The sequence below is a fragment of the Stegostoma tigrinum genome, chromosome 21 (genome assembly GCF_030684315.1).
Source record: "Stegostoma tigrinum isolate sSteTig4 chromosome 21, sSteTig4.hap1, whole genome shotgun sequence".
Lineage (NCBI taxonomy): Eukaryota > Metazoa > Chordata > Chondrichthyes > Orectolobiformes > Stegostomatidae > Stegostoma > Stegostoma tigrinum.
The window spans coordinates 47605301-47625715 of NC_081374.1; the positions used below are offsets into that span (position 1 = coordinate 47605301).

At 45.0% G+C, this 20415-nt stretch overlaps 1 protein-coding gene across 2 annotated transcripts in view; it reads right to left on the minus strand.

Moving 5' to 3' along the window:
• Positions 1-18442, minus strand: part of LOC125462781 (choline/ethanolaminephosphotransferase 1-like) — a 33770-nt gene extending 15328 nt beyond the window's left edge. For both annotated transcript variants that reach the window (XM_048553136.2, XM_048553137.2), the window contains exons 1-2: positions 17883-18442; positions 7568-7715 (exon numbers count right to left, since the gene is read on the minus strand). In XM_048553136.2, coding sequence (XP_048409093.2) covers positions 7568-7715; positions 17883-18293 — 559 coding nt within the window. In that variant the 5' untranslated portion in view covers positions 18294-18442. The remainder of the gene's footprint in view (positions 1-7567; positions 7716-17882) is intronic.
• Positions 18443-20415: the final 1973 nt, after the last annotated feature.

The window sequence follows — 20415 nt, forward strand, 5'->3', positions numbered from 1 at the left end:
AAATAAAAAGTTATTTTGGCTGTGTCAACCATTGCACTGGTTAGGCATGTTGATCATTGACTCCATGGCTCTTTGTGTCTCAGCCCTGACTATTTCAATATTGTGCTGCATGGCTGGTCCTTCCATTCTTCTGTTCGTCCACTTTGGTACAATCTGTCATTATGACTAAAAGACCCAAGGCTTTGGGTCAAAATCCTGGAATTCTCTCCTTATTAGCACTGTGGGTCGACCTAAGATAGGTGATAATAATGGTTAAAGAGAATACTGCAATGCTAAAGAGAGAATACCCCAGAGAGAACGGATTTGGCTAGTGCTAAGGAAAAAGTAATATGCGATTGTGTTTTCAGATAGGCCATCAACTAACATGCGAGGAAATGACAACTGCAAACACTGTAGTGTTGTCATAATCAAGAACTCTAATTAACTAAATATAGACTGGGAATGCAAAAGGGGCAACAGGTGAAAAGTACACCTAGATTCTGTTCAGAAGAATTTTCCACAACAGTTTGTGTCCAATCCAATGAGAAAGGAGGCATTCATAGACTTGGTTCTTGGGAATAAGATTGGCCAATGAGATCAAGTACCAATGGGGGAACATTTAGGAGACAGAGATCATTGTGCCATAAGGTTTGGGATAATGGCAGAAAGAACATTGAATCATTACGTGAGTGCACTGACTGGGACAAGAACAGAGCTGGATTGGAATCATTATCAGTACCCTAGTATTTTGCAGATAATGTAGTGGTGATCTAGTCATTGGTGAATGGGAGACAATTTCAGTTTGCAGATGACACAAAACTTGTAAGGATTGTAAACTGCGAGGATGAAAATTTAGAACTAAAGAATATTGAAAAGTTAGCTGATTGGGTATTCAATGAAGAATGTGTAAAATAAGAGCCACACCATAGGTAACATGGTTGAAGTATACAGTATTCTCGGTTTTATTAAGAAGGCTAAAGATTACAAGTGTATGAAGATCATGCTGAGCATGTATAGGATATTAGTTTTACATCAATTGGAGTATCGCACAGAGTTATGCACAACACTCTTCTGGATGTAGATGCATTGGACAGAATGTAGGTGTCAATAATGGTTCCAGGGATGAGAAACTTTAGTTGTGAAGATAGACTGGAGAAGTTGAGACTGTTTTTCTTGGAGTGGAGATGGCAGATAGTAGCACTGTGTATAGGCCACCATATGTATAGGACATTAATACGTTGGAAACAATACAGTGTGGAGCCAAAGGAACACAGCAGGCCAGGCAGCATCACAGGAGCAGGAAAGTTGACATTTCAGGTCAGGGCCCTTCTTCAGAAGAAGGTCCCTCCGTGAAATGTCAACTTTTCTGCTCCTCCGACGGTACCTGGTCTGTGTTCCTCCAGCTCCACACTGTATTGTCTTTGACTCCAGCACCTGCAGTTCTTGCTATTTCCATTAGCATGTTGAAACTGTTCAGAAAGGATTTACTAGACTAACACTTGGAATGAATGGATTGCTGCGAGAAAATTCCTGTATCCTTGAGTTCAGGCAAGTCAGAGGTGACTTAATTGAAACATACATGATCCTGAGGGGATTACCTAGGTGGATGTGGATAGGATGATCTCTCGTGGGAGAATCTAAAACCACGGGTCATTGTTTAAATGAAGGGTCACCCATTTAAGACAGAGATGAAAAAAAGAAATGAGGGTTGAGGAACTTTGGAATTCCCTTCCTCAAAAGGGATGTAAATGCAGAGTGTTTAAATATTTTAAAGCAGAGTTAGACAAATTCTTTATGGCCAACAGAACAAAAGATTATTTGGGGTATGCAGGAATGCAGAGCATAGACTAAAATCAGATCAATCATGATCTTATTGAATGGCAGAGCATTCAAAAGGCCAAGTGGTCTACTCTTTGTCTTTGTCCATACGTTCATTAAGTTTTTAAAATCATGAAGGTTCTGGACAGAGTCAACAGGGAGAAACTGTTTCCAATCTTAAAAGGGTCAAGAAATGAGAAGGCACAGTTTTCAAGTAATTTGTAAAGGAAGTAATAATGTTGAGAGGGGAAAGCTTTGCACACTGAGAGCTGTTAGGGTTTCAGAATCCACTGCCTAGAGGCAGTTTCAATTGAGGTATTTAAGAGAACATCCATTTCTATTGAAATAATCATCGACCTGCGAGGATACTGGATCAAGACTGGAGAATGGCACCAAGTCAAAATGCTTCAAGAGCTGGTGCAGGCATGAGAAGCCAAATGGCCTCATTCTGCATTGTAACAACTGTCATTTTTTATTCTTTGTAATTCTGACAGTACACTAGATAACATGTTTGATCCTGTTTTGCATTTGCCTAGAATTTCCATATCCGCTGTTTGGGCAAGACATAGTTCACAGCTTCACTTTTGAATGCAAGTAAGTAATTATTTCAAGTGTTTGCCATCTTGTTCACGTCCAGAGTATAACTGTATTGCTTGTGGGTTTGACAACTTCTACGACCTCTTTTGCAGAGACAGTTTATTCCTCTGTTTATCCCACACTTAAACATTTTCCAAGATCTTATGTTCCTTCCTCTAATCATTAACGTCTGTTTCTACATCTTCTTACATTCACACCAAGCAAGTTGAAGAGACAGGTCAGGCTGGAACAGGACAGGGAGCAAGGAATTCCTGTTGAATTAAACTGCATCTATTTCAATGCGAGACGTCTGACAAGTAAGGACAATGAACTCAGGGTGTGGATAGGTACACGGGACTGGGATACTATAGCTATTACAGAAAAATGGCTAAGGAAGGGACATGACTGACAGCTTAATGTGTCAGGGTACGGTGCTTTTGGCAGAACAGAGGTAGAGGAAAGGGGGAGGAGGAGTTGCATTTTTGATTAAGGGGAGTATCACATAAGTAGTCAGATGAAATAACTGAGGGATCTTCCAGCAAGGCCTTGTGGGTGGAGCTAAGAAACAAGAAGGGGACAGTGACATTATTGGGGTTGTACTATAGGTCCCCAAACAGTGAATGGGAATTAGAAGAACAACCATGTGGGGAGACTTGCAAGAGAAATAGGGTTGTCATAGTGGAGGATTTTAATTTTCTTAACATAAACCAGGACTGCCACAGTGTTAAGGGTTTAGATGGGGTGGAATTTGTTAAATGTGTTCAAGAAAAGTTTCCTCAAGCAGTAAACAGAGGATCCTCCTTGGGAGAGGAGTAAGCCCCGAGTTACTCTGAGAAATAGGACAGGACAGGTGACTGAGGTGGCAGTGAGGTAGCACTTTGGGACCAGTGACCATAAATCTATAAATTTTAAAATAGTTACAGAGAAGGACAAAACTAGTCCACAGTTCAAGTTCGAAATTGGGGTTAAGGTGAATTTTGGTAGCATTGAACAGAAGCTTGTAGGGGTTGACTGGAGCTGTTGGTTTGTGGGCAAAGGGATCTCTGCCAAGTGGAAGGCCTTTAAAAGTATGGTAATTACAGTTCAAAGTCCATATGTTCCTGTGAGGGTAAAGGGCAAGGCTGGCGGCAGTAGGGAACACTGGACGACAAGCGATATTGAGGTACTGAACAGAAAAAAGGAGGCATGGCTCAGGTAGAAGCAGCTGCGATCAAGGGGATCCCTGAAGGTATATAGGGAACACAGGAGTTTACTGAAGGAGGAATCAGGAGGGTGAAAAGGGAGCACCATATAGCTTTTGCTGAGAAGATTAGGGTGAATCCAAAGAGATTCTTTGAGTATATTAAAGGTAAATGAGTAATGAGAAAGAGAGAAAGGACCTCTCAAAGACCAAAGTGGCAATGTACGTATGGAACCACAGGAAATGGGAAAGGTCCTCAATGAATATTTCTCCTCTGTGTTTACCATGGAGAAAGACATGAAGACTTGGGAATTTGAGGAAGTTAGTGATGATTTCTTGGGGACAGTCCATATCATAGTGGAGGTTGGGTTGGAGGTATTAGAATGTACGAAGGTGGATAAATCTCCTGGTCCTGACCAGATTTATCAAAGAACCCTGCAAGAGGCTACGGAAGGAATTGTGGAGACCCTGGCTTATTCATCTGCATCATTAAGCATGGGTACGGTCCCAGAAGACTGGAGGGTAGTGAATGTTGTGCCCTTATTCAAGGGCAGCTGCAAAGAAAAACCTAGGAATTATAGACCAGTGAGCCTAACATCTGTGGTAGGTAACAAAATGTGAGGCTGGATGAACACAGCAGGCCAAGCAGCATCTCAGGAGCACAAAAGCTGACGTTTCGGGCCTAGACCCTTCATCAGAGAGGGGGATGGGGTGAGGGTTCTGGAATAAATAGGGAGAGAGGGGGAGGCGGACCGAAGATGGAGAGAAAAGAAGATAGGTGGAGAGAGTATAGGTGGGGAGGTAGGGAGGGGATAGGTCAGTCCAAGGAAGACGGACAGGTCAAGGAGGTGGGATGAGGTTAGTAGGTAGATGGGGGTGCGGCTTGGGGTGGGAGGAAGGGATGGGTGAGAGGAAGAACAGGTTAGGGAGGCGGAGACAGGTTGGACTGGTTTTGGGATGCAGTGGGTGGAGTGGAGGAGCTGGGCTGGTTGTGTGGTGCAGTGGGGGGAGGGGACGAACTGGGCTGGTTTAGGGATGCAGTTGGGGAAGGGGAGATTTTGAAACTGGTGAAGTCCACATTGATACCATATGGCTGCAGGGTTCCCAGGCGGAATATGAGTTGCTGTTGCTGTTCCTGCAACCTTCGGGTGGCATCATTGTGGCAGTGCAGGAGGCCCACGATGGACATGTCATCTAAAGAATGGGAGGGTGAGTGGAAATGGTTTGCGACTGGGAGGTGCAGTAGTTTGTTGCGAACTGAGCAGAGGTGTTCTGCAAAGCGGTCTCCAAGCCTCCGCTTGGTTTCCCCAATGTAGAGGAAGCCACACCGGGTACAGTGGATGCAGTATACCACATTGGCAGATGTTCTTCCTCTCACCCTTCCCTTCCTCCCACCCCAAGCTGCACCCCCATCTACCTACTAACCTCATCCCACTTCCTTGACCTGTCCGTCTTCCCTGGACTGACCTATCCCCTCCCTACCTCCCCACCTATACTCTCTCCACCCATCTTCTTTTCTCCCCATCTTCGGTCCGCCTCCCCCTCTCTCCCTATTTATTCCAGAACCCTCACCCCATCCCCCTCTCTGATGAAGAGTCTAGGCCCAAAACGTCAGCTTTTGTGCTCCTGAGATGCTGCTTGGCCTGCTGTGTTCATCCAGCCTCACATTTTGTTGTCTTGGATTCTCCAGCATCTGCAGTTCCCATTATCTGTGGTAGGTAAGTTACTTGAGAAGATTTGGAGGGATAAGGTATACATGCATTTGGGAAGAGAGGGTTTGTTTAGTAGTAGTCAGCATGGCTTTGAGTGTGGGAGATCGTGTCTCACAAATTTGTTAGAGCTCTTTGAAGTAGTGACCAGGAGGTTTGATGAGGTCAAGGCAGTAGGCATAGTGTATGTGGATTTCAGTAAGGCTTTTGATAAAGTTCCACATGGTAGGCTGCTGTGGAAGGTTAGATTATGTGAAATCTAGTGAGAGCTGGGCAAATTGAACTAGTAAGTTTGCAAATCACACTAAAATTGGTGGTATCGTGGACAGTGGAGAAAGGTTAACAGAAATTGCAGCAGGATCTTGATCAGCTGGGGAAGTGGGCCAAGAAATGCCAAATGGAGTTTAATATAAATGTGAGGCGTTGCACTTTGGCAAGTTAAATCAACGTCAGAGTTTTGTGGTAAATGGTAGGGCCTTAAGGAGTGTAGTGGAATGGAGGGACTTTGGAGCTCAGGTGCATGGTTCTCTGAAAGTGGACTCATAGAGCAGCAAAGGAGGCTTTTGGCACACTGGCTTTCATCAGTCAGGGCATTGAGTATAGAAGTTGGGAAGTTATGTTGCAGTTGTACAGCATGTTGGTGAGGCCAAACTTCTTGTGTTCAGTTTTGTTCACCTTGCTATAGAAAGGATGTTATTAAACTGTAAAGAATGCAGAGGAGATTTACAAGGACGTTGCGAGGATTCAAGAGACTGAGTTACAGGAAGAGGATTGACAACTTAAGACTTTTTTCCTTTAGAGCGTGGAAGACTGAGGGGGGGGGGGGGGTATTTTTTCCCCCCCCCTCTTTATTCATTCACGGGGTGAAGGCATTGCTGGCTAGGCAGCATTTATTGCCCATCCCTAGTTGCCCAGAGGGCTGTTAAGAGTCAATCACATTGCTGTGGGTCTGGAGTCACATGTAGTCCAGACCTGGTAAGGATGGCAGTTTTCCCCCTTAAGGGGCATTGGTGAAACAGATGGGTTTTTCCAAAAATCAACAATGGATTCATGGTCAGTTAGATTCCTAATTCCAGATATTTATTGAATTCAAATTCCACCATCTGCCCTGGTAGGATTCAAACCCATGTCCCCAGAATGTTATCCGGGTCTCTGGAATCTGGAATCCAGCGATAATACCACTAGGCCATTGCCTCCCCATGACAGGTGTGGATAGGGTGAATACACTCAGTCTTTTTCCCAGGGTTTGGGAATCAAGGACTGGACGGCATCAGTTTAAGGTAAGAGGAGAAAGAATACATGGGAACCTGAGGGGCAACTTTTTTTTGAAAGCACAGAGGGTAGTACACGTATGGAAGGAGCTGCCAGCATAAGTGGTTGAGGTGGGTACATTAACAACATTTAAAAGGCATTTGGACTATTACATGACTAGGCAAGGTTGAGAAGGACATGGGCTAAGTGCAGGGAAACAGGGTTAGCGTGGATGGATATTTGGCTGGCATGAACCAGTTTGGGCTGAATGGTCTGTCTCCTTGCTGTAGGCCTCTGATTCCATCCAATAAACAGGATTTTCTTCAGAGATAATGGGAACTGCAGATGCTGGAGAATTCCAAGATAATAAAGTGTGAGGCTGGATGAACACAGCAGGCCAAGCAGCATCTCAGCTCCTGAGATGCTGCTGGGCCTGCTGTGTTCATCCAGCCTCACATTTTATTAACAGGATTTTCTTCTGCGTTTAATTTATTTTCTCTGAACTCATTGATAAGTAACATCTATGTATCCTAGATTCTTAGCATTATTCCTTCAACAACTTTATTTATATCCTGTAGTTATATAGTGGCAGATCCAGAATGATCCAGATCCTTCTAAATTTCTTCTAGCATCTGGTGCACATATACCACCCCAGGTCCCTCAGCTCCAGCATCTCTTACAGAACTGTGGCCATTACTTTGTTGCTCTTCTTCATTTTTCATATTAAATGTTTCACTTCACACCTCCTTGCATTAAATTTCATCTACCAGTACCTACTCATTTCACCAGTCCATGCCCCCTTGAAGTCTATCATTATTCTCCTCTCAGTTTCCTGTATCACTAGTTTCGATCCCTAGGGAAACCTTCCTCCAGTCTGAAAGACAACAGTCACTACTATTGCTTCCGTCACTCAACCAACTTCATACTCAAGCCTTCTACTCCCATTCCAATTCTGGGCCTGCACTGCTTTCAAAAGACACTGGTTACAATAGCCTGAATAATCTTACAAGATCGATTTCTTCATATTCAGCCAATAAAGTAAACGAGTTCCTACCTGTGGAAAGTGAATCACAGCCATGGTCAAACAATTCTCCAAGAGGACTACTGCTATTGGTTCTTCTCGCCTGCTTCCCATCTATAGCATCAAGGGACTGGTAGATGAAAAGACCCAAAGCACAGGCCAAGTATGCCCACAGAGGTGCCTGCAGAACACAAAACACAATGAGCCCAAAGGCAACAGCAGACACCCTCGCATACCAGAGGCAGAGTCAACAAATAAAAAAGCATAGCCAACTGTGAAGTGGCACTGACTGACATCACTTTGCATACTGCAAATAACACAATAGCACCATGTAGAGAAAAAGTCAGTTATTATGATATCAATCATTACCACATTGGCTTTCAAGCACTTTGGGACATGTCATGGTCCTGAAAGACGCTACAGAAGTGCAATTCAGACTTTTATTAAATGTTTCCACTCAATAATATACTTTGGCTCTGATATGCCACCAGCTCAAAGGCTAACTCCATTTTTAAAGAAGGGTCCCGAACTGAAACATCAACTTTCCTGCTCCTCTGATGCTGCCTGGCCTGCTATGCTCCTTCAGTTCCACACTGTTATCTGGCTCCAGCATTGGCAGTACTTACTACCTCTGGAGAGGGTAATGGGTTACAGTTAGATGTCATCCCCCATACACTCTCAGCAATTTGCTGTGAAACTCTGCAGTTCTGTTGGTGTGTGTGTGTGTGTGTGTGTGTGTGTGTGTGTGTGTGTGTGTGTGTGTGTGTGTGTGTGTGTGTGTTAGCAGCAGGGATGGGGTGGGGGGGGTCACATGTAGATAAGTCTATTATGCAGGACTCCAACCAACTCTAATATCAGAGAATATTCCCATAATGATGGGCAGAACTGCTGTTTATAACACAGGGGAAGAGGACATCCATCACTCCTGAGCCTTCTCAGCACCTAAAATTCAAGACTAACATTAATAACTAGAAACACCTGTCCATTGCAGGTAGGCTAACAGTGATTGTCTATCTGAACTCGCGAACCAGAGACAGAAAATCACACCACTGTAGCCTTAATTTTAGCTTTTTATTCAGCTATCAGAAATTGAGTTATTGTATTGTGATACAAACCAACTCTGGCATTAGTCCATATGTCAAGGCAAAAGCTATCAGGACCACCATTGGCTACAGCTGTCCAATAGAAGATCTACCTCACCATCAACCTCAGGACCGCAGAACAAAAGCCAGTCTTCAGCCAATTCAACTCACACTACATTTGAAAGCATATCAGAGCATACTAGATACAATGAGGCTATAAGCCCTGACAAATATTCCAGCTACATTTATGTGATTGAGATATTATTGGAACATACATGCTCAGAATTAGTTGCACCCTTCGCTAAAATAGTCAGTTGGCATCAAGATGACAATAGGGAAGGGTGTCCTATCCACATGAAGCAGACAAATCAAATCCAGCCAATTACTGCCCTAGTCTACTCTCTATTATCTCAGCAAAATGGTGAAAACTGGTTTGGACAATGCTATTAACCAGCACTTGCTCTCCCAACAACCTACTCACTGATGTTCAGTTTGGATTCTGCTCAGACTACCGGGTTCAGACTTCATTTGAGATTTTGGCCCAAAAATGGTCAAAAGGACACAATTCACGAAGCAAGGTAAGACTGACCCTCTTTGAACAACATTTGACATAAGGGCAGACATATGCCACTTGTCCCATTGCATATGCCTTGCCATTTAATGAGACCATGGCTGATCTGTTAGTCCTAACTCCAGGGTCCCGGCTCAAAATGTCAACTTTCCTGCTCCTCTGATGCTACCTGGCCTGCTGTGTTCCTCCAGCTCCACACTGTTATTTTCACTTTCTTTTCCCTTTTCTCGTAATCCTAAAATCACCTGAATAATCAAAGATCTGTCTCTCAGCTTTGAAAACACTTGACGACACAGTCTCATCTGCCCTCAGCAGTAAAGAATTCCACAGATTGACTACTTTCAAAATATTCCACTGAGATTACTTACTTAGACTCTCCCACAAGAGGAAACAACCTCTCAATATCTCTCACAATGAAAAGTGTTAGGAACAGAAGGAGGCCATTTGGCTCAGCATGGCTCCAACAGCTCTTAAACAAGCGTCTTTACCTACAGCCAACCTCCTGATTTTTCCCCACACTCTCGCACACTATTTCTAAACAAATAATCATCCTATGCCTTCTTGAATGTCACAACGGAACTTGCCCAGACCATATTTCCAGGCAGTGCATTCCACATTCTATCTACTCACAGTGAGGGAAAAATCTTACTCATTTCACCCTTTCTTTAGCACATTACTTAAAAATCTATGCCCTTTTGTTCCTTTTACGAGCAGGAACAGTTTCTCCCTACCTACTTTATTCAGTCTGTTTGTAATTCTGAAAATTTCTCCTCTCCAAGGAAAACAGTCTCAACTTTTTCAATTTATCTTCATAGCTGAAGTTTCTCATTTCTAGAACTTTTCTTGTTAACCACTTCTGTACTCTCTCCAACATGTTCACATCCTTCCTATAATGTGGCACCCATAACTGTACGCAATACTTCAATTGAGATCTAAATTTTTTTATAAAAATGTTCTGCTCTTGTATTCTATGTCCCTATTCATAAAGCTAAGGATACTGCATTCTTTACTTACTGCTCTCTCTCTCTCTCATAACTTTTAATGACCTGTGTACATATACACCGAGGTCTCTGCGCTCTTGAAACCCTTTTAGAACTGTACCCCCCCAAATTATATTATTTTTCAATGTTCTTCCTACAAAAAGCAAAAATCCTAATACCAACCCTTGGGTAACATCGTTACCAATTTTGCTCCAGCTAAAGCAAATCCACTGATAATTACTCTGTTTCTAATCACAGCTTTTTAAAAAATTCATCTTCCCTTTCAAGCCCCTTAAGAGCACTATGTTTCAATACTATCCCCCCTCATTCTTTTAAACTCCAAGCCCAACCCACTCAGTCTCACCCTGTAAGAAAATCCCTCCACACCTAGAATCTAATCTTGACTCCCTCAGATTAGGTGGCCAAACTGTTTACTGTACTCAGCTGTGATATACTAGTGCCTTGTCTAGTTTCAGCAAAACCATCCTACCTTTATACTCTATTCCTTTGAAATAAAAGCTAACAGTCCATTTGCCTTGCTTATTAGCTGCTGAATTTGGGTGCTAGCTTTTTTGAGATTGATGCACGAATACCCCAAATTTGTCCCAATTTAAATAATAATCAGTTCCCCGATTCTTCCTGACAAAGTGCATAACTTCACATGTGCTAAGTTTTTTGCCCTGTCATTTAACCTGTGCATTCTTCTACAGACTCTGCATCATCCACACCGCTTGTCTTCTCAGCTACTTTTGCATCATCTGCAGACTTGGCAATAGTAGGCTGACTTCCATAATCCAAGTCATCAACATATATTGTAATAAGTTGTAGCCCCAGCAATGATCCCTGTGACATTCCACACATTACAAACTATCTTCCTTAAAATGCTGTCTTTATCCCAACTCTGTCTTAATTGGTTAGCCAATCCTCTATCCAAGCTAACACTACACTTAACACTGTTCTTTCTTATTAAGTAGCCTTATGGGCGGTAACTTGGACTGTCTTTCGGAAATCCTGTTCCTCTATCTCAAAGAACTGCAATAAATTTGTCCGACATGACACCCCCTCACAAAGCCATGCAGACTCTGCTTCGTTCCATTACGTATACTTTACATCCTTCATAACATCAGACATTGGGAAAATGTCGAATTTGAGTTAACTGGCCCGTGATTACATGATTTTTGTGTCTCATTTTTTAATAAAAAGGTGTTACATTGGCAGCTTTACAACCCTTGAGAAATTTTCACATTTAAAGTTCTTGGAAAACCAATGCATCTTTTATTTTCGCAGCCATTTCGTTTAAACTCAACCCAGGTCCAGGTGATGTATCGGTCTTTAGCCCCATTAGTTTCCCCAGTGCTTTTTTTTCCTAGTAATACTATTAGAATTATTTCCTCCCCTACACTTTAGCTTTTTGATTCTTCAGTATTTTTAAAATTCTGTTAACATGCTCTATGATGAAAAACGACAAAATATTTATTAATCCTTCTGCCCATTACTGGTTCCCTATTGTTATTTTCCATCCTCATGCTCCAAGGGCCTTTTGGTCACAGTTTGGCACCTCCGTCCCTGCCTTTTATATTTTTATAGTTCTCGCTGTCCATTTTTTAAATGACTTGATAGTTTACACAGTTAATTTTCTCTCTTTCTGTGTTTTTGGTCATCATTTGTTGGAATTTAAAGCTTTTCCAATTCTCTGGTTACCATTAATTTGTGCCATGAAGTGTGTCTTTTCTTTCAATTAGACACTATCCTGAAATCTCTGTTAATAATTGTCAGTTTATCTGGGTCCATATTCCTCACTGGGATATATCCTTGCTATGAACCATGAACTATTGTTCATGCAATAGGTAGAAGATAAAAATCTATTAACTTGACAGTGCACACTGTGTGGACTTCTGAGTATTACACATCATGGTACAAAAGGGACAGAAGCAACATATATGGAAAAAGTGGCTGAGTGATAGGAAACGGAGAAACAGTCAGCGGATATTTTTTGAGCTTCAGGGAGGTTTAGTGGAGTTCCCCAGGAACCAGGTATGGGGGCATTTGCCTTTCCTGACACATATTAAAGGTGTGCAAAAAGGACAATTTCAAAAGTCTGCAAATGAAACTTGGAAGCGTTGCAAACCACGAGGTCAACTGCGTGAAACTCCAAACGGATGGTGACAAGTTGGTAGAATGGGCAGGTAAGGTGGCAGATGATGTTTAACGCAGAGATGTAAACAGTGATACACTTTGATTGGAAGAACATTGATAGACAGTACAAACTAAAAAGTACAATTCTAAACAGAGCACAGGAGCAGACCTGGGTGCATATATGCACAGATCATGGAAGTTGGCGGGGCGTGTGGGGAGAGAAGCATAGCATGCAGTATCTTTGGCTTTATTAATCAGGGTATTAGAGCAGGGAAGTGACCTAAGACACTTTTTATTATTTACTTATGAAACATGGGCATTGCTGGCTCAGCCAACATTTATTGCCAGTATCTAGTTGTTCTCGAGAAGGTGATAGTGAGTTGCCTTCTTGAACTGCTGCAATCCACTTGCTATCGATAAATCCACAATATTGTGCGAGAGGGAGGTCCAGGATTTTGCCACAGTGACAGTGAAGGAACGGACGTATAGTTTAAAGTCAGGATGATGTGTAGCTTGGAGGGGAACTTACAAGTGGTGGTGTCCCCATGCTTCTCCTGCCCTTGTCTTTCTAAGTCGAAGTAGTCATGGGTTTTGAATATGCCATCAAGGGCTTTTCGGTGAATCTCTGCAGTGCACCAGTGGTGGAAGGAGTGAATGTTTGCTGGTAGATGTGACGCCAATCAAGAGGGCTGTTTTGTACTCGATAGTGTCAAGCATCTTCTGAGTGTTGTTGGAGCTGCACTCATCCAGGCAGGTGAGGAGTATTCCATCATACTCCTGACTTGAGCCTTGTAGGTGGTGAATAGGCTTTGGGGAGTCAGGTGGTGAGTCACTTGACAGTATTCCTAGTCTCCGATCTGTTCTTGTAGCTACCGTATTTATATAGTTTATACGATTAAATTTCTGATCAATGGTAACCCCAGATGTTGACGGGGTTGGTGGGGGGGGTGCTTCAGTGATGATAATACCACTGAAGGTCAAGGAGTGACAGACTGTCTCTTATCGGAGATGGACATCGTCTGCCATTTGTGAGGTGCCATTGTTTTTAAATGATCTATTTTTGTTATTTGACAATTTTCAGCCCAAGCCTGCATATTACCCAGATCTTGTTGCATTTAAACATGGACTGCTTCAGTATCTGAGGATTGGTGAATAGTGTTGAATAGTGTACAGTGAACATCCCCACTTCTCACTTTATGAAGGACGGAAGATTATGAAGGAGAAGATGGTTGGCCTAGGACACTGTCCTGAAGAAATTCTGCACAGATATATTGAACAAAGATGGCTAACCTTTATGGTAATGTCTGCACTACCAGACTACTGTACAGGTTAACGGGTAGTGCATCATGTACATTAAAACTTATGATAGCAAAGTGGTACACTGCTGGCATTGTTAATCATGGGTGTTCTCTCTAACTGTTCTGAATAATGCGTTTTATTCACACATGGGAAATATGCACTGCTGGCTGGGTCAGCACTTATTACCTAACCTAGTTGCCCTCGAGAAGGTAGTGGTGAGCTGCCTTCTTCGACTGATGCAATCAATGTGTTGTAGGTAGACCCTCAATGTTGTTGGGAGAGAGTTCCATATATGTAGCGAAGGGTAAAATTTGTAGGGAAACCAGAAATCTCTTACAAACCCGTTTCCAAAATGTAGTCAAAGGAAAAGTTGGGCTGATTACAAATCTAAATGGCAAACTTTGTGGAGGCAGAGACCCTAATTGAGTTCTCTTCATTGTCCTTGGTCGAGGAGCAGACGAAGTCAATATTACAGATAGAAAGACAACTAAATTCTGTTAAAAAATAGATGTGGTTAAACGGTTTGCCATATTCAATAGAGAAATCACTTAGTGCGGATAAGCCATATACTGAGGGAAATAAACAGAGGCTCTAAAACAATCTTCCCAAGCCGTTTTGACGTCAGTGGTGGCAGATACCGGAAGACTACAAAAATAGCAAAGGAAATAAATCCATCTGTGCAAGTCATGTACCCTCACACACCATTTCTATCGCTACAATAATCCAATGCTCTCTTGAATGCCTCAACTGAACCTTCTACATCACATTTACAGGCAGTGCATTCCATTCCTGAACTACCTGCTGTAAGTTTTTTTTTGTCATCACCCTTACTTCATTTGCACTGCACATTAAATCTACGTTCTTGCATTCTTGTTCATTTTATGAATGGGAGCAGCTTTTCCCTATCCACACCATCCAGCCTACTCATGATTTTGAAAACTCAATCAAATCTCCTGTCAAAGATAACAAAGTGTGAAGCTGGACGAACACAGGAGGCCAAGCAGAATCTCAGGAGCACAAAAGCTGACGTTTCGGGCTTAGACCCTTAATCAGAGAGGGGGATGGGGAGAGGATTCTGGAATAAATAGGGAGAGAGGGGGAGGCGGACCGAAGATGGAGAGAAAAGATGATAGGTGGAGAGGGGAGTATAGGTGGGGAGGTAGGGAGGGGATAGGTCAGTCCAGGGAAGACGGACAGGTCAAGGAGGCGGGATGAGGTTAGTAGGTAGGAAACGGAGGTGCGGCTTGAGGTGGGAGGAAGGGATAGGTGAGAGGAAGAACAGGTTACGGAGGTGGGGACAGGCTGGGCTGGTTTTGGGATGCGGGGGGGGGGGGGGAACTGAGCTGGTTTTGGGAATCTTCTGTCAGCCTCCTTTTTCTCAACGACAGTCCTAGCCTCCTCAGTCCATTCTCACAGCTAAAGTTTCTCATTCCTGGAGCCAACTTTGCATATCATTGCTGCACTAGCTCCAATGTGTTCATTCCCTCTAATATGGCCCACAACTGTACATAATATGCCAGCTGAGGCCTAACAAAAGACAGGGGATGGTCAAGTGGTATTACCACTGGACTAATAATCCAAAAATTTTGTTGAAGTTCTGGGGTCCCAAGTCTAAATCCCATCACTGCAGATGGTGGAATATGTTTTCGATAGAGATATGGTATTAAGAGTTTGATGATGAACGTGGTGAAAAAAACTCTACAGATGACAGTATCCCATCACTAAGTCGCCCTTTGTTTACACGTGCATAATACTTGACCCAGCGCCAGCTCTCAAAGCGAACAGAACCTCTGACACTCCTATCGAACAGGGTTCCCTGACTGGACTACATTAACGGCCCCAATTCAGGAAGTAATTCCATCAGTCCAACCTGGCTGAGCTCATTACAATCACTACACAAAACCACTTAGGTAATACAAGCAAAACTATTTAATGACAACAGCTCGGTACTTTAGTGTATTTTATATTTTATCAAACGGTTTAGTAGGAGTTAGCCATTTAGAATTTATCATTCTATTCAGTAACACAAGAGGGGTATTAATATACACTATGGTATGTTATAGTACATACACTAGTTCCACCTGATCTTAATACGTAACACTGTTCTCTAGTAAACTGTTCAATAGCAGGATTTTAAGTGGAGATATTAACAATGCCATGCCATTTATTACACATTATTTAGCATATATCCACACGTGTGTGTTTTGTCACTGGCAAGCAATATTTTATGCCATATATATTTTGAAACAAGATGATAGATTGAAATATTATTAAATGGAATCAAGGGATCCATGTACACCCAAATTAAAATTCACTTATAGAGCAAAGGCAGAAGATTGGCACTAAGCCATGGTGCTCATTTGAAGAACTAGTGCAGGCCTGATGCGCCAAATGGCCACCTTCTGCACTGTAATAATTCAAACCCTTTGAACCCAAAGTGAAAGGACGTAAAGTTAGTAACAGGAATTTGAAAGGATGTTCAGAAGACTAGAAGACAAGAAACAAAAAGGCAAGTGTTGAGTATGTTTCAAGAAGAACTGAGATAGTTTTAACAGAGGGAGCAGCTTTGGTACAGCTTTAAAGCATCCCGGTTAGACAATAACTGAAGTTGACTGCAGAAGGATAATATTAGATTCAGGAGGAATACAACACAGGATTAATTATAGTCATACACCACTTTTCGTCACTTCTAGGTATCTCAAAATAATTTACAGTCACTAAAGCAAATTCTAAAGTCGACTCACAGGTTTTACGGAAAAAAAGCTAAGAGTTGATATGTACACAGCAAGGTCCCACAAACAACATTGTAATAACGACCAGATGACAGCAGTTTCTGGATGATTACCAAATCAGAGTTAGGCGATTGAGAAAAGTTGTTCAGAAATACTCCCTTCACGAAATGTTGATCACACTATCATATTTAAACAACCAGAAAATGGCGGAAAAACTCAGCATGTCCGGCAGCATCTGTACACAGGGAAACACAGCTAAACTTTCAAGTCCAGTGAACTCTCATCAGAATGGAAATAGCTGGAGATTGTCTCTTATCTCTGCTCAACCTGTTCATCAAGAACTGTCAACGTTACATCAGTGATTTTAACATTCTTTGCACCTGTGATCCATTCTAACCTCTGTCCCTCCAAAGTTACTGAACTCTGTGCTGTTAGATCCAACCCTGATATTGTAACCAAAGCTGCCAGCAAGGGTGCTGCTGTTATCTGGCATTCTAACCTTCAGCTGTGAAGACTGAGCACTGGCTGTCACTCCTATCTCACTTTGGTCCATGATCCTGCCATGGAACATCAGGCTGTTGTGCCCCAACCCACTGAATGGGTTAGGGGAGCAGATAATCTAAGATGACCGATGTAACGTTGCCAGTTCTCAATGAACAGCTCAAGTGCAGATTAAAGACTATTTCCAACTAATGTCATTTCACTGGGAATCTCCCCTCCTTTCCCATAGCTTCATACCATATTGTCCCCCAACCACCTACAACCCTAACCCTACTGACATAAAGCCAGACCTCCTGGGCCAGAGGCACGTATAGTACCCAGTGTGCCCCTCCAAACAAACACCCTCTTCCCTGTTCATTGACTTTTCCGAAACTACTGGGTTCTGTCATGTATGGGCCAGGCCCAGCACAACCAACCAATTTTCACCCATTTACACTGCTCATCAACACCCTCCTAGCAATTACCTCTCCTTCAGTATGCCATCAGCAATCCATATTTGCCTTTTTTTTGCGCTCCACGTACTCTACACTCTTCACTCTGCAACCGCATTATCAATGTAACTGCCACCCTTTCCTGGGTATTTTTGGTTCTAATGAAGGGTCACTGGACTTTGAACTGTTCACTGTGTTTCTCTCCCTACAGATGCTGCCAAACCTGAGTTTCTATAGCATGCGTGTTTCAGACAACATCTGCAGTTCATTTTTAAATCTTGTCACATTTATGCTGATCAAAACTGCAGAAGAGATACTCTACCACAACAGGTCGATGACAGGAATACGCATCAGCCATGGTCTGATGGAGCTCCAGGGGGTAAAGCCTCTCCTCTAATTCTATGTTTCTCACAGCCAGTTCATAAAATTCAAACATTCACATCTACTATCCTGGTCATTAGGCAGCAGACTGTCCACTACATTGGTCTACCTGTTCGGTAGCTGTCAGCCAATGCAGCGTAAGCTACATGTTTCCAAGTTCACATCTTGCTCAGCAGTCAGGCAGCAGCATATTCTGTACATTGTATGGTCTCTCGCACATACTCAGTAGGTTTACCTGTTCAGTGGCAGTAGGGCAGTACACCATGAGGATGAGTGTAGTGCAGACATTGAGAGCCAGGCCGGTAATGGTGATGAGATTGGGAGCCACCCAGAGCGGGAGGCGGCGGACCAGCCACTCCCACCAGGTCTGCATGAGGGGCTCCAGGAGCGAGGAGCCGGCGCTCCGGTACCGGTGCTCCTCCAGGCGCTTCAGCTGCTGCCGGCTCAGGGGCTGCTGGAGCAGCGAGTTCAGGCCCAGGCCCAGGCCCAGGCCCAGGCCCGAGCCAGGGCCGGGGCTCCGGCTGCTGCCCACCCCTGCGCTCCCGCGGCTGGGCCGGTGGGCGGCGGGCAGCGGGCGGTTCATGGCCGGCCCCGGGTGCACCTCCGCCGCATCAGTCCGCCGCGCCGGGCGCCGCTCTGTGTTCATGGAGCCCGTGCTCGGTCCGTCAGAGCCCGGCCCGAACCGGCCTTCCCCCGGGCCTCGAGTCAGGGCTTCCCCTGCCTGCCCCACACCCCCTCGGGCCGTCTCCCCTCTCCCGGCACCGCTCTCTCTCTCTCTCTCTCTCTCTCTCTCCCCTCGCCCGGACCCAGGCCTGACTCCGGTTTCGACGTTTCCTTGGACACTGCCACCACGGGCCCGGAAACACTTGTGGGTCGACCCGGAACTGACGCGCTAAAGGTCAGGACGCCCCGCTGGGGGCAGAGTCTCTTTCAAGCCGGGACTTCTGGGCCAGAGGCACGGACAGTACCCAGGGTGCCTCACCCCCCCAACAAAGAACCAAACCAAACCAAGATACGTGACTTATACTGACAGTGTTGGGGGGGGGAGCATGATCGGGGATTGGTGTGGGGGGGGGGGGGGACTGGGGAGAGGGTCAGGGACTGGGAATGGTGTCAGGGACTGGGGAGAGGGTCAGTGATTGGGAATGGTGTCAGGGACTGGGGAGAGGGTCAGTGATTGGGAATGGTGTCAGGGACTGGGGAGAGGGTCAGTGATTGGGAATGGTGTCAGGGACTGGGGAGAGGGTCAGTGATTGGGAATGGTGTCAGGGACTGGGGAGAGGGTCAGTGATTGGGAATGGTGTCAGGAACTGGGGAGAGGGTCAGTGACTGGGAATGGTGTCAGGGACTGGGGAGAAGGTCAGTGATTGGGAATGGTGTCAGGGACTGGGGAGAGGGTCAGTGATTGGGAATGGTGTCAGGAACTGGGGAGAGGGTCAGTGATTGGGAATAGTGTCAGGGACTGGGGAGAGGGTCAGTGATTGGGAATGGTGTCAGGGACTGGGGAGAAGGTCAGTGATTGGGAATGGTGTCAGGGACTGGGGAGAGGGCCAGGGACTGGAGAGAACGTCAGTGATTGGTAATGGTGTCAGGGACTGGGGAGAGGGTCAGTGATTGGGAATGGTGTCAGGAACTGGGGAGAGGGTCAGTGATTGGGAATGGTGTCAGGGACTGGGGAGAGGGTCAGTGATTGGGAATGGTGTCAGGGACTGGGGAGAGGGTCAGTGATTGGGAATGGTGTCAGGGACTGGGGAGAAGGTCAGTGATTGGGAATGGTGTCAGGAACTGGGGAGAGGGTCAGTGATTGGGAATGGTGTCAGGGACTGGGGAGAAGGTCAGTGATTGGGAATGGTGTCAGGGACTGGGGAGAGGGTCAGTGATTGGGAATGGTGTCAGGGACTGGGGAGAAGGTCAGTGATTGGGAATGGTGTCAGGGACTGGGGAGAGGGTCAGTGATTGGGAATGGTGTCAGGAACTGGGGAGAGGGTCAGTGATTGGGAATAGTGTCAGGGACTGGGGAGAGGGTCAGTGATTGGGAATGGTGTCAGGGACTGGGGAGAGGGTCAGTGATTGGGAATGGTGTCAGGGACTGGGGAGAGGGTCAGTGATTGGGAATGGTGTCAGGGTCTGGGGAGAGGGTCAGGGACTGGGGAGAGGGTCAGTGATTGGGAATGGTGTCAGGGACTGGGGAGAGGGTCAGTGATTGGGAATGGTGTCAGGAACTGGGGAGAGGGTCAGTGATTGGGAATGGTGTCAGGGACTGGGGAGAGGGTCAGTGATTGGGAATGGTGTCAGGGACTGGGGAGAAGGTCAGTGATTGGGAATGGTGTCAGGGACTGGGGAGAAGGTCAGTGATTGGGAATGGTGTCAGGGACTGGGGAGAAGGTCAGTGATTGGGAATGGTGTCAGGGACTGGGGAGAGGGTCAGTGACTGGGAATGGTGTCAGGGACTGGGGAGAGGGTCAGTGATTGGGAATGGTGTCAGGGACTGGGGAGAGGGTCAGTGATTGGGAATGGTGTCAGGGACTGGGGAGAAGGTCAGTGATTGGGAATGGTGTCAGGGACTGGGGAGAGGGTCAGTGATTGGGAATGGTGTCAGGGACTGGGGAGAGGGTCAGTGATTGGGAATGGTGTCAGGAACTGGGGAGAGGGTCAGTGATTGGGAATGGTGTCAGGGACTGGGGAGAGGGTCAGTGACTGGGAATGGTGTCAGGGACTGGGGAGAAGGTCAGTGATTGGGAATGGTGTCAGGGACTGGGGAGAGGGTC